The 11,612-nt window shown below is 42.0% G+C and overlaps 1 protein-coding gene across 1 annotated transcript; it reads left to right on the top strand.

Annotated features, from left to right (window-relative positions):
- Positions 1–421: 421 nt before the first annotated feature.
- Positions 422–11,123, top strand: ZSCAN31 (zinc finger and SCAN domain containing 31). The gene is made up of 5 exons (XM_025383232.1): positions 422–492; positions 6,840–7,312; positions 8,003–8,153; positions 8,680–9,270; positions 11,054–11,123. Exons 2-5 carry the CDS (start codon positions 6,932–6,934, stop codon positions 11,062–11,064), a joined length of 1,134 nt encoding a protein of 377 aa, XP_025239017.1. The 5' UTR covers positions 422–492; positions 6,840–6,931; the 3' UTR covers positions 11,065–11,123.
- Positions 11,124–11,612: the final 489 nt, after the last annotated feature.

Raw genomic sequence — 11,612 nt, 5'->3', positions numbered from 1 at the left:
GCCAGCACTTCCCCAACCCCTCCCCAATAGGAACTTTATTATAAAAGCCTCAGCTTGTAAGCGATCAGAGTATCAGCCAGATTCCTGACTGGAACTCTTCGCAGGCTTATTCCTGTGAATAAACCTGTTTGGCCGTGGAATTGCCTCCTGTTACTCGCTCTCTTCCTTTATATCTTCCTACCACCTTCCAGCTCTAATGTTTTGCGTCTCGATGACCATCTAGCTCCTAAATGCTGGGGGCCGCTCCCCATAGAAATCCCTCGCCGCATTTCTCCGCCTCGTAACCAGTGAGGCTGGGATTTTTGGCCCCGGGTTTTGCAATAAGGGAGTCACCAAGATGCAGCCACCTCTGGAATTCCTAGAAAGGAAAGAGTTGCCTGGTTTCAGCCAGTGGGCTCAGAACGGCTGACGCATTTCCGGCCTTTGCGGTTGATCGGTCATTGGGGTGCTGCAGCCCCGCCACCTGTTCCGTAGTTTCCCAGTGCCCCGAAGGTGAGTCTTGGTCCCTGGTCGCGACCCGCCAGGCTCCCGGAACATTTCTGGTCTGTGTCTCGAAGTAGGCGGGGAGGGAACGTCTGCGCAGGCGTGACCCACGCCCCTACACATTCACTGGCCTGAAGTCCCGGTGGAGTAGGTGGAGGTCCCGCCCCTGATCCTGAAGGTTAAACAGCCTTTCCTTGTCTGAGATAACGTCCGGAGCTCTTTGTCCTGCCTCCAAGACGATTAAGGAGCGCAGACACAAAAGGTGAGGTTAGAGCGAAAGTTTAATAAGCGAAAAGAAAAAGCTCTCTGCCAGCAGAGATAGGCTCCCGACCCGGAGTACCCACTATGGGGCCCGTTCTGACGTTTTTGTGGACTGGAAAGGAGAATGCGCTTAGTCTGCGGGCTGTCTTGGCGAACGCTTGACTGAGCTTGGCCCAGGACCAATCAGGAGCTGAAATGATGATTCATAGATGCGGCTTAGCTTGGCCCAGGACCTATCAGAATCTGAAGTGAAAGCTTGGCCCGGACCAATCAGGGGCTGAGGCGATAATTCATAGAAGCTGGGCTTATCGTGCTAATGAAGGAAAGTAGAGCTCCCGCCGGAACCTACCAGAGCCCACCGTGCCCATACCCACAAAGGAGAAGAAACTTTTCCTGGGAACCTGCTGACTATACAAAGGACAAAGGCATTATGTGCCAGGCCTTGTTCCCTTATCTGAGTGAGCTGGAGGTTCTGTGCAAGTTTTTATCCAAACGGCCCGAGGTTTTTCTATCTGTGCAGCCGTGGGCATATCTATAGGCACAACACCCTGTGCTAGTTCCCTTATCGGTGTCCGCAACGTGAATTTTTTCCCAGGCTGCGTTTTATGCTATGTGGAGATGAGACACTGACCCATGGACGGGGGCGGGCTCTCCAGGGACCCTTCCTTTGCTATCTACTTAAGGCAAGCTAGGTAGCTCCTTTCACAGGGTGGTGGGAGAGACCCCTAGAGAGGGCGGAGCTTTAGCAGCGAAACCGAGGTGGAGAGGTAGAGAAGGGGTGGACTTCGCTCCCTGTCAAAAGCCTTATTCAAAAGCCTTATTTCCTATATACACGTAACTTTTATTTAATAAGTCAACATTATGCAATGTTTGTCGCATATAATGTTTTCTTTAAATATTGTAAAACCACAAACCTCATAACTTGTCACCTCTAGTTTCTAATGCATCTCTAAAAATTAGGGACATTTCCCTATATAGCCACAATATTATTAGCACACCCAACTAAGTGTAGGCGCTTCACCTAACACCTAGTTCATGTTTAAATCCCTCCACCCCCTGTTGTTCCACAGATGTCTTTTACACCTGTTTGTACCAACTAGCATCCAATCATAGACCACTCACTGCATGTAGTTAAGTCTTAATCTAGGGCAATTTTACCCTTTGCCTCCCTTCCTCCCATCCCATTGCCTCCCTTCCTCCCATCCCATTGCCTTGTTGAAAAGGAGGCTCTTCCAGTCTTCCTGTAGTGCATCCCCAATTTTTGATTTGACTGTTTCCTCATGGTATCTAAGTTCTTCCTCTGTTTTCTTGTCATCGTACTTGGTTATCCTTTGGGATGTATTTTACAACACAGATGATTTGTGATTTACATGATCTCTTTGTTGCTGTTGCTAATTATGCTGATGTGAGATAACGTTCTCACGAATGAAAACATTCTCTTTTATGCTCTTTCTGCCATGTTTTTATTTCAGTGAAGGACAATGGGGACACATCAAACTCTGCACTGTTTCACTCTTTGCTGTCTGACACCTCATAGACACTTACGGATTAATGAATTCCGTTGTGGATTACAGGCAATGCATAGAAACTTAATCTTGTATTTAGGATGAGCTCTCCCACTTCCTCCAGGAGTATACCTTGTATACATTTTTCAAATTATGGCTTTTATTTTATTGTATTGTAATTATATCCTCATGAGCTATAAACACCTGTGTATTCCCAGCTCTTAGCACAGCTCCATAAATTGATTGTCCAGTGACTGAACTGCTTTTACAAAGGTTAAGCTGTTTCTCCTTTCATGTGTACAGTAACATCTAAACTAAGTGGAAGTCTTTCCAGATTCAGTGCAATAGCCTTCACCCCCTCCACTTTACCCTTTTTTCAACTCTTGCCTCTTCTGCTTCTACTCTTGCTTTCTTCTTCCACTCTTGCCTCTACCCTCATTCCCTCAGCTCATTCTCCATCCAGTAGCAGAGCTTCTCAGTACATAATTCAGCCTTGTCACTTCCTTTCTTAAAGCCTTCAGTGGTTTCTCTATTGCATTTATAAAATCCTAACTCCTATGCCCTACATGATCTGATTCCTGCTTGTCTTGCCAGCCTAATATTTTGCCACTCTTCTCCCACATGACTGTAGACACTCCAGCCTCCTCTCCTGTCTTTGATGGCAGCATGCACTTCCTCAGGGCCTTTGGATAGTCCAGAGTGCTCTTCCCCTCCCTCATCCCTACTCTGTATGGCTCACTTCTTTTGCCCTTAAGGGCTCAGCTTAAATGTTACCTCACCTCCCACCACCTCATCTAAATAGGCTACATGTATTTGGTAACTCAGTGCCTCGTTTATTTTCCTCAAAGTAATCATCACAACTCATAATTATTTTATTTGCCTCCTTACTTATTTTTGTTGTTGCTTTTATTTTCAGTTTGTCTTCCCTGTTAAAATATATACTTCAGCAAAACAGGGCCTGGTCCCATCTTTTTCACCATTGTAGCCCTAGTGCCCAGCCAAGTACCTGGTATGTTATGGGTGCTCAATGAACATTTATTGACTAAATGAGCAAGTAAATGGATCAGTTACTAGTAATGAGTCTCTCCTTGTCCCTTGCCTCCTGAGCCTTAGTTGCTGATAAAGTCATAAGTTGAGTCAGCAGTCAACTGCTTTTTATTTTTTTATCCCCCTTTCATGCCCTGGCATGAAACAGTGAGCCTGGTTCCCTACAAGCTGAGACATACCACATTTAATCCTGCAGGAGTTGAATTCTAGGATGTCTTTGACTGTTTCTGCAGTCAAGTCAGTTAGCCCACAGCATCAACTCCACTAACTACTCTGTGTTTCTGTTTCTGGTCCACTGAGATTTTTGTCTTGTATTTGTAGCTGGCCATATCTTTTTCTTTATCCCCTTTTATATATCATCTTCCAATGCCAAATGTTTGGAGTCAATTGGTAATTAGTCATAAATTGGCCTGTTTCATATCACCCTGGAAAAATGAATCCGATTTTTAATGTTGCTTTTGAGCTGTTGTTGGGATATTCAGGGGGATACCCTTGGTGGGATCTAGAGATGGGCTTCAGTACACAAATGGGAGGTCACCACTGGTCACTGTCTGTCCTGGATTTTCTGGAATATTTCTTCTAGTATTTTCAACTGTCCACTGAGTATTAACACATGACGTCAATATTTTATTTTATTGGGTTTATTTCCTCTATGAATATATTCAATTTACTAATACTACTTTACTAATAATACCTGCTCATTGATATTTATGTAATAATTGCTATGGGCCAGGTGCTGTGCTAAGCTTTTTATATGCATTACCTTGTATAATCACAACACTTATAAGAGGAGTACTATGATCATTACTGCTTAGAGAGGTCACAGGATATGAACATTATTCACTGTACTGCAGTGCTTCACTAAAGATGATTTTAAATAGCTTATTCCATTTAATTTGTCAGATGTCTATCAAGTATTTGTTCCCTGCTAGGATATCAGATGACACCAAATTTGCATTTAATCAAATAAATCAGGTAAACAAAACATTGAAGATGCATTCATAATTTTGTGGCAAGTCCAGACTTGTAAGTCCTCTAGGCATTTTAGAAATAAGAAGTGTCTGTAATCTGTAGCCGTTTGGGAGAGGAGATAGGAAGAGATGGGAGGACTGGGGAACATAGGGTAATGCATATACATCCTGGGAACAGGGGTGGTTTGGGGGACAAGAATAAAGAGTGTATTTTCTCTTCTGTGTTCCCTTCCCTGTCCTTACCATGGCTTGATGAAGTGAAAGGGGATATAGGAGGGGAGAATATATTTATTTGCCTGGAAAACATTTCTGGAGCACTGACAGTGGGCCAGGCACTGTGCTATGCATTAAGGATAAAGACAGTTCATGGTGGCATAAGACCAGGAGGTAAATCCTAAGCACCAATTGTGGGGAGAAGAATACAACTGATGGAGGAATACTCCACCTGTGGCTTTGGGTATGTGAGAGATTGCCTGTAGTGATCCAGAAAACAAAAAAACAAAATAAAAAGAGCCAGCTGTATCTCCATGGTTTCTCAATAGCATTAAAGTGCAGAACCCATATTTGCAGAACAATTTTTGACTATAAACCTAAGGCCATGAGAAGCTACATGTTTAATAATAATGGAATCCAATACAAATTCATAATTAGAAACTGTCAGACTTTCAGTCTTCCTGAACTGAAGACTCAACAAACCAAATTACCAGATAATACAGTAAGGAGTAAAAAGATATACATATCGCCTTGGACATTGACAAAGAATAAATGCCATGGTCTTTGTAACTCTTCAAATTCTCAATTCTGTAACATAATTTTATGTGAATATTTTATTAAGGTCTGTCTTTCCCACGGTAAATACCGTAAAGGTAGGGACCTTTCCTTTCACCATTTTGAACTAAGCACCTCAACACTATTCCAGACACCTAACAGACACATGATATATGAATGAATGGAATAAATGCATTTTCACCCAATAAAGTGTAACTGAAAAACTTCCAAGTGCTCTCAGACCTTAATGATTCCATTAGCATTGGGCAAAAGTCAGATAAAACTTAAATTACACCACTAAAGTCAACATTGTATCAGTGTAACTACCATTAAACTTCCCAACTTAAAAGGCCACAACGCTGCAACATATTCTTACCATTTCCATCCTGAATCTTACTCAATATTTTTTTAAAATACAGATCTAACACCATGACAATGAAATAAAAGCCTTGCCTCTCAGTGTTCCATATAGTAAAGTCTAACGTCTCAGCCTAGAGTTGAAGGCCATTTTCTGTCCCCTATAATGCATCTTTTTAACCTCATCTCTCACATTTTTACCCACAACCCATATTCTATAGTTCAGCTTTGCCTGTCCTTACCGCCGTTGTGTGTGCCCTTAAATACCTTTCCTCATGTTGTTTGCTTGATTTATGATGGCGGATCCCTTCCTTTCTCTGCCTGATAAATTCCTGTTCATGATTTTAGCCTAATTCAAATGTACTTGCCCCTAAGTCATATTCTTTCAATGTTCCATACCCAGTCAGAAATTATTTTTTCTATTCTTTACTCCCTGAATATTCTGGCGAGGCCTCTATTACAGCATTAATCATCTGATATTATAGCTAGTTTTATATATCCTGTTCTCCTCATAGATCTACCATATAAACATATTGCCCAGGCCTTTAAATCACTTCTACAGACTGAGTATCCCTTATCCAAAACCCCTGGGATCAGAGTATTTTGGATTTCAGATTTTTCTGGATTTTGGAATATTTGCATTAAACTTAACAGATCCCTAATCTGAAAATCTGAAATATGAAATGCTGCAATGAGCATTTCCTTTTAGCATCATGTCTGTGCTCAAAAAGTAAATATCTCTTGCTTTTTTATTCCACAGTTACCTAATTTTCCTTCCCAGAGGTTCACCCTTCTATATCAGTTATCTGTTGCCATAATAATGTGGTATAATAAATAGCCACAAAACATGAGTGGCATATAGTGATAAACTTATGTATAGCACGTGAGTATATGGGGCATAGCTTACCTAGGGTGGGCAGGCCCTATTTATACATCTGCATTCAGCAGCTCTGCAGACCTCAGGCTAGGCCTGCTCACATGTCTGGCAGTTAGCTGGCTGTCAACTAATCTAGGATGGTCTCATCTACTCCACTGGGGTGATCTGGCTCTGTCCTACATGTCTCTTATCATCTGAAAAAATATCCTTCTTCTGGCAATTTCAGAGGGCAAGAGTAAGCAAACCCAGTTACACAAGTACTGTTCAAACCTCTGCATGCATCACATTTGCTAATATCATTGGCAAAATCAAGTCATATTGTTGAATTCAGTGTCACAATGGAAGGGCACTGCAAAATATTAATACATGGCTACAGGGAAGGGGGAAGACTTGAGGCCATTAATGTACTCTGGAATAACCTTTTCCCAGTTGCTAAACATATGTAAGTCAGTAACCATATATACATTGTATTAACATAAATGATAGAATACCATTCATATTTCCATACTTTGCTTTTTTCCCCACTACTTTATGATTTATTTCCATTAATATATAATGCTCTATCATCAGGTGTCTTCTAAGGAAGATTAAATCAGAAAATTTTAAATCACAGTTATCCTTTCACCTAAAGCCAGAGTAAGCCTTCTAAATTAACCCCAGGAATGGCTTCAACAGACGAACAGTACGATCTTAAGATTGTGAAAGTGGAGGAAGACCCTACCTGGGATCAAGATGCCCACCTTCAAGTGAACAACTTTTCTGGCCAAGAAGCCTCCCGACAACTTTTTAGGCAGTTTTGTTACCAAGAGACTCCTGGTCCCCGAGAAGCTCTGAGCCGGCTCCGAGAACTTTGTCGTCAGTGGCTAAGGCCAGAAATCCACACCAAAGAGCAAATCTTGGAGCTGCTGGTGCTGGAGCAGTTCCTGACTATCCTGCCTGAGGAGCTCCAGGCCTGGGTGTGGGAGCACCATCCAGAGAGTGGGGAGGAGGCTGTGGCTGTAGTCGAAGATCTGGAACAAGAGCTTAGTGAGCCAGGGAACCAGGTGAGAGGACAAAGATGGACTTCTAGACATTAAATACTAAATGAAAGGTGGGGTTTGGTGACACAGGTTGGTTGGCTATAGCTATATGTATTAGTTCTCTGTTGTGTAACAAATTACCCCTAAACCTTAATGGCCAAGACTACAGTCATCTGAAGACAAGATTCAGGTAGGTGGATCCACTTCCGAGATGGTTCATTGGTACAGTTGTTGGTAGGGGGCCTCAGCTACTCACCGGCTATTGGCAGGAGGTCTTAGTTCTTTACCATGTTGGTATTCTTCATGGGGCTGCTTGAGTGCCCTCACAACATGTCAGCTGGCTTCCTCCAGAGGGAAGAAGGAGAGAAAGAGAAAGGAAAAAGCCACAGTGCTTTTTATGACTCAGAAGTTATATACCATCTCTTCTGCCTCACTTTCTATTCAGTAGAGTTGAGCTATCAAGTATAGCCCACATTCAGGGGGCTGGGGGTGGGCAGTTCGATTCTACCTGGTGGATTTATTTTAAACCACCATACTAAATTGGGCCACTCTTCCCTGTTTTGCTTTTGGGTATGGAATTAAACTGTGGTCCTTCCACTGTGACATCTCTCTAGAAAATGTTTCATATAGTTCCATGTGATATCTTTCATTTCATATTAGCTTGGACTCCTATAATCCCCCTCTTATGAACGAAATGTGCCTACCTGCCTTCAGGCTCTAGACCATGAACATGGACATTCTGAAGTGCTCTCGGAGGAGGTGGAACATCTGAAGGTCAAGCAGGAACCAACAGACATCCAGCTTCAGCCTATGGTGACACAGCTCAAATATGAATCTTTTCGCCTCCACCAATTTCGAGAACAAGGTAAGGATTTTGACAGGTCCTTTCAGGAGATCTCTGGCGGGTCTATATAGGGCAAGAGTTAAGACTGTGGACTCGGGGGCTAAATTGCCTGGGTTGGAATTTAAACGCTGCATTTAATAACTCTGTGACAATGGACAAGTCAGGTAACCTCCTGGTGTCTTCAGTTTATGCATATTTTAAGTGGAGATAATCATAGCACGTCAGTCACAGAGTCATTTGAGATTTAATAAATTAACATATGTAAAACACTTAGAACAGTGCCTGCCTTGTAATGAATATAATATAGTGCCTGCTTATGTGCATCCTCTCTGGGAGCCTCTGGGTGCTCCCTCCAGCCATTTCAGCAGTGCTGATGACCTTACTCTACTAGCTTAAACGTCCCTGTTTAACCCAATCCCCTCCTTAACTGGCAGTTCTTCATTCCTAGAACATGTCTGTTTGATATGGATCTTTCTATTTCCATCCTATGATTGTGTTCTTTCATAAAGGAAAGAGATTACATTGTTTGGTCCACTTATTATTCCAGATGGTGAAAGTATACCTGAGAACCAGGAGTTGGCATCAAAGCAAGAAATCTTAAAAGAAATGGAACATTTGCGGGATAGCAGACTCCAAAGAGACGCATCTTTGGATTCTAAGTACAGAGAAACTTATAAACAAGACAGCAGGGCAGAAAAGCAGCAGGGACATTCCACTGCAGAGAGACGCCACAGGTGCAATGAATGTGGGAAAAGCTTCACTAAGAGTTCAGTACTCATTGAGCACCAGAGAATCCACACTGGGGAGAAGCCATATGAATGTGAAGAATGTGGGAAGGCCTTCAGCCGGAGGTCAAGCCTGAATGAACATCGGCGGAGCCACACTGGAGAGAAACCCTATCAGTGTAAGGAGTGTGGGAAAGCCTTCAGTGCCAGCAATGGCCTCACTAGACACAGAAGAATCCACACAGGGGAAAAACCATATGAATGCAAAGTGTGTGGAAAGGCTTTCCTTCTCAGCTCATGCCTTGTTCAGCATCAGAGGATACACACTGGAGAGAAGCGCTATCAGTGTCGTGAGTGTGGCAAAGCCTTCATACAGAATGCAGGGCTTTTCCAGCATCTCCGAGTCCACACTGGTGAGAAACCCTATCAGTGCAGTCAGTGCAGTAAACTCTTTAGTAAGCGGACCCTTCTTAAGAAACATCAGAAAATCCACACTGGAGAGAGAACATGAGTGTGATGAGTTTGGAAAAGCCTTCAGTCATCATTGCAACCTTATTAGGCATTTTAGAATCTGTACTGTTCCAGCAGAACTAGACTAATTCTGTGGACCCTCAGACCCCTAAATGGGGCCATCTTGGAAAGTAAGATTTTCAAGTGGCTTATTCTGTTCATATAAAATTTATTTTGCATTGCAGTGAACCACTTGTCTACAAACCAGGTGTTGGTGCCTCCTGTGTGGATGACTGTGATTGTAGGGGGTTGCTGGGTGGCCTTCTTATTCCCTATCCTTTGGTCCATTTCTAATGATTTCCTTTAAAGGGACCAAATCTTATCTGGAAATAAATTGTTATGGAGGGGCTGTTTTTGAGCAATACTGAGCATTGAACAATTCTAAAAGACCAGTATCTATGTATACTTTTTTAAAAAAGATTGGCTGAGATCAAAGGATATTCAGAGGTGCATCTTTTTCTGTAAGAGTGACGTTTTAAACAAACATAAGGTTTTTGGGAATAAGAATTGTCCCCATTCCCACAGGAAATCATTGCTATGGTCTCCCCTAGGAATGTGATAGATAGCTTCTGTAAGCAGCATTATCCATGGTATAAAACCTGTAGTTTTAATGGTTTAGAAATCTATGTCTCGGCCAGGTGATTACAGGCGGTGGCTCACGCCTGTAATCCCACCACTTTGGGAGGCCAAGGCCGGCGGATCACGAGGTCAGGAGATCGAGACCATCCTGGCTAACATGGTGAAACCACGTCTGTACTAAACACACACACACACACACAATTAGCCAGGCGTGGTGGTGGGCGCCTGTAATCCCAGCTACTCCAGAGGCTGAGGCAGGAGAATGGTGTGAACCCGGGAGGCGGAGCTTGCAGTGAACCAAGATCGCGCCACTGCACTCCAGCGTGGGCGACAGAGCGAGACTCCATCTCAAAAAAAAAAAATAGAAATCTATGTCTCATTTCATATCTAACTCATGTTTTTGATATGAATCATCCATATATATATGTTGATATCATGTTAATGAGTTTGATATGAATCATCAACGTAGTACGTAGCATATACATATCAACATAACTATGTTGATGATTCATATCAAATTCTCAATGCTGGTCATTACTGTATTTAAGTTTTCCATTTTTGTTACAAATAATAAGATGATACTTTAAAATCTCTATTCTTCACAAGGTACCTCTTTAATTCATAGCCTTTTATGTCCGCATTATTCTTTTTTTGGGGGTTGGTCAGCAACTTTGAGTGCCATTGCAAGCAGCATCATTGAAGTAGTTTTATAAAGAAAAGAAGTCTGATATCTTGGGCAGCTTGCTGCTTATTAGGGAGACCAGCATGCTCAGACATTTATTGTCAGGGTTAAACGTATGCTCTGGCACCAAGTTCAAATCCTTCCTCCCCATTTGTGAGCTGTGGGACTTTAGGCAACTTATCTAAATGCTCCTATGCTATAGTCTCCCCATCTGTAAAACAGAGGATGACATCAGTACCTTCCTCATAGGGTACATAAGATTAAATAAATACAAACTCGTACTTAAAATGTAGCTCTCAATAAATGTACATTATGATTTACATAAGAAATAATACCATTTAACAAATGTAGGTAGAATTTTAAGTATCATGTTAAAATTAGGATATGAAATGCCTCTGCTGACATCGTTACTCTTTTCTCCATAGTCAAAACCTAAATCAGAATATTTCAAAAGAGAGGAAATAAAAGTTGAGCTTAAAACTGTTCTGCCCTAAACCTTTGTCTTTGAAGTTTATTTTTAAAGTGTTAAAGAATACATATATATGTGTATTTTTTTTCCTCATGGCTTAGGAACCATAAACGATTCTTTAAAAGTTACTTACTATTTTATTTGTCAATAGAACAATTAGCAATTAGCTGAATTCAGATTTTCTGGAATAGCGTTTATGAAATTGTATAATACCTACAAATCACTTGAGATCTTGTTAAAATGCAGATTCCTAATTCAAAAGGTCAGAAGGGGGCCCAGGAATCTACCTTTTAAATGAGCAATGCACTCCTAGGTGCCTCAGATGCTGCTGGTTCATGGAGTGCACTTTGAGTATCAAGGTCCCAGACTACCCTGAGGATTAGTATGGTCCTTTTAATATGCTAGAGGCATCAAGCAAATAATAGCTTATTTTCCATCCTTCCACTTGCAACCTCTACATCAGTAGGTAGTCCCTAAACCTGTGCTCCCCTCACTGACCTACTGCCTGTCCCACC

This window comes from Theropithecus gelada, chromosome 4, assembly GCF_003255815.1.
Source record: "Theropithecus gelada isolate Dixy chromosome 4, Tgel_1.0, whole genome shotgun sequence".
In the NCBI taxonomy this organism is placed as follows: domain Eukaryota; kingdom Metazoa; phylum Chordata; class Mammalia; order Primates; family Cercopithecidae; genus Theropithecus; species Theropithecus gelada.
The sequence above is the reverse complement of the archived record's forward strand: the minus strand, read 5'-3'. Positions and strand labels throughout refer to the sequence as shown.

Excerpts from the sequence above, each read along its gene's own strand:
- ZSCAN31 (XM_025383232.1), top strand. The coding sequence starts at position 6,932 with ATGGCTTCAACAGACGAACAGTACGATCTTAAGATTGTGAAAGTGGAG. Across the intron at positions 7,313-8,002 it reads TTAGTGAGCCAGGGAACCAG|GCTCTAGACCATGAACATGG; the intron begins GTGAGAGGACAA and ends ACCTGCCTTCAG. Across the intron at positions 8,154-8,679 it reads CCACCAATTTCGAGAACAAG|ATGGTGAAAGTATACCTGAG; the intron begins GTAAGGATTTTG and ends TTATTATTCCAG.